Source organism: Halyomorpha halys, unplaced genomic scaffold (assembly GCF_000696795.3).
Source record: "Halyomorpha halys isolate HHAL.00 unplaced genomic scaffold, Hhal_1.1 Scaffold82.1, whole genome shotgun sequence".
NCBI lineage: Eukaryota > Metazoa > Arthropoda > Insecta > Hemiptera > Pentatomidae > Halyomorpha > Halyomorpha halys.
The window spans coordinates 865858-868603 of NW_027109449.1; the positions used below are offsets into that span (position 1 = coordinate 865858).

The 2746-nt window shown below is 45.4% G+C and overlaps 1 protein-coding gene across 1 annotated transcript; it reads left to right on the top strand.

Moving 5' to 3' along the window:
* Window positions 1-82: 82 nt before the first annotated feature.
* Window positions 83-1995, top strand: LOC106692997 (proteoglycan 4; the record flags this gene model as incomplete). The annotated part of the gene is given in 1 exon segment (XM_067047627.1): window positions 83-1995. A coding segment is annotated over 1 exon segment (341 nt), but the record flags the coding sequence as incomplete, so codon positions are not given.
* Between the last annotated feature and the right edge of the window lie 751 nt (window positions 1996-2746).

A 2746-nucleotide genomic window follows, 5' to 3' on the forward strand; every position in this document is an offset into this window, starting at 1 on the left:
GTAGCTCTTCATCAGCGCCTGGTTCACTTATCTGTCCCTTTTTCCTCTCTTGTTCTTTTTCATTGTATCCCCTTTGTCTATACCAGATTATACGTCTCAAATTGCAGCCATTGAGAGAAACCTTCGTGGTTTAAACAGAAACATTATGGGCTGCGCAGAAGCCGGAGTAAGGGCTCTTTCTGACCCTCAGAAAGCTCACTTGTTTGAAGCGCAGATAGAAGCCGCCCAAGCCTTTTGGGAACAATTTCAACAGAAATGGGATGAATGGGACGCCATTCAAGCCGCTATTGATGGCGGTCTCCCGAGTGAAAGAATGCAACAGATTTACGATTCAAGCAGGGATGAAGTTATCCTGGAAAGATCTTACTTGCTACAATTACGAGAGCAGAAGCAAGCGGCAGAGTGTCATGCTCGGATTCAACCGTCGGAAAATCGACAATTCATAGACACAACAATTGGTAGTACAAGTGGTCCTAAGGCCTACCTACCGAAAATAACCATACCAGTCTTCACTGGAGATCTCAGGAAGTGGTCTCATTTTAAAGATACCTTTCAATGATTAGTCCATAATGAAGTTGGTTTAACCAATACAGAAAAATTCCACTACTTGCTAAGCGCAGTGAAAGGGGAAGCTGCGACGCTCCTCACAAGCTTCTCCATTGAGGAAAGATCCTACACTCTGGCCTGGAATAAGTTGTTGCAGACCTATGACAACCCAAGGGTCTTAGCAACCTTCTTTATCCATCGAATATTAGACTTCGAGTCCAGTCACTCGAGGAACGAGCTTCAGAACTATGAGCGATTTCTTACCGGTGTAGCCGACAATATTCAGTGTTACAAGTCACTCAATTTGGAGAATTCAGCTGAAGTTCTGTTAGCATTCCTTGCACTTCGAGGTCTCGACCAACAGACCCGAAGGCAATTTGAGCTTTCGCGTACTTCGAATGACACCTTTCCTTCAGCGGACGATGTCATCTCTTTCGTCAGACAGCGCAAGATTGCTCTTACCCTCTCCAGAGACTTAGTGTCTTCCTCAAACACTAATTATGATACACCAAAGGAGACTCCACGATCTCAGGCTCCCAGGCGTGGATCGCCTAAGTACAGAAGCGTAAACTTTCTTCATTCTGGCAATTCGCCTGCTCGTAAGTTCAATATTCATTCTAGGGGTGCGAAAACGCCCTCTAACTCTCAAACCAGTCAGAAACAGTCGCCAATTTATTGCCCTTTCTGCAAAAACCAACATTTTCTATCAAGATGCTCTAAATTCTGGAACCTTTCTTTAGAAGAGCGCAAGGCATTCACTGGTAGTTGGAAAGGTTGCAGTAATTGCCTAAGCGCAAATCATAGCACCTCCGAATGTAAATCTGCATTCACATGCCGCTTCTGTGAGGCTCGCCATCATAGTTTACTTCATGAAGACAAACCGTCATTAAACATAACTTCTAATTCAACCCAATTTGTGGGATTCGGCTCAGCATCTCAACCAGAGCCACTAAAATGTTCCTACATACTTGGAACAGCCAAATTGTTTATTGTGAGCCCTCAGCAAGAGTTTCACACGATAAGGGCAGTAATCGATTCAGGAAGCCAGAATTCTTTTATTTCGCGAGCTGTTGTGGATAGGCTTGGACTCTGTGTTAAGCCACTGAATATGACCATCACCGGTCTCGGTGGTAACTCTGTCGTAAAACCAGCAGGATCCCTTGACTGTATCCTCAGATCCCGAATAAATGGGGACGAATTTAGAACGTCAGCCATTGTTGTAAACACCATTTGTCCTCAACTCCCCAGAACTCCGATTGAAAACCATGTAACACGGCATTTATCCAGGTATAAACTGGCTGATGACAGCTTCCATACGCCACAGTCCATTGACCTTTTAATAGGTATAGATTTATATCCTCGGATAATCAGCGGCGCCCCTTTCAGTGCTGGTGTTGATGAACTGTATCTCCAACCAACAGTATTCGGATTGGTCGTCATGGGAAAGGCGTAGGCGAAGGTGCGGCCCACTCCATACTTCTGCAACCTCATTCTTCAATGAATCACAAGGGAGCATCGAGAAGCAACTGAGAGCGTTCTGGGAGACAGAAGAACTCGAGCCAGTTGATCGTCAAGACCCAGAGGACAAGCTATGTGAAGATCACTTCGTCAAAACGCACTCTCGAACTCCCGAGGACAGGTATGTGGTAAGACTTCCTTTCAAGCCAGGCAGTACTCTCCCAAGCAGGAACAGAGAAATCGTGGAGCGAAGATTTCTTAACTTGGAGCGGAAATTGCAAGAACACAACGACCCTACATCTTTACTGACTTCTACCAGCAGTTTATCATCAGAAAACAAATCTGACACCACGTCCGACAACTGGATGGAGAGATTTTCGGACTTGTATCTTCTCATTAGGGTAGTTGCTTTACTTCTTCGGATTTCCAAGCATGCCAGTGCCAAAGAAACTATAACCGTTGGACCCATCACAGCTGAAGAATTTTCAGCAGCCAAATTGCGCTGCGTGCATCTAACACAAAGGGATATGCCAACGAGGGAGCTTTCACAACTGTCACCCTTTTTTGATGAGGTTGGGATCACCAGGGTGGGCGGCCGACTTCATGAAGCACCTATAACGAATCTCGAGAAACACCCGATACTTTTTCCACGCAAGGCTCACTTTTCCCGCCTCCTAGTCGACCACATACATCGAAGGAATTTTCATGCGGGACCATCGCTAACATTATCATTACTCAGGAA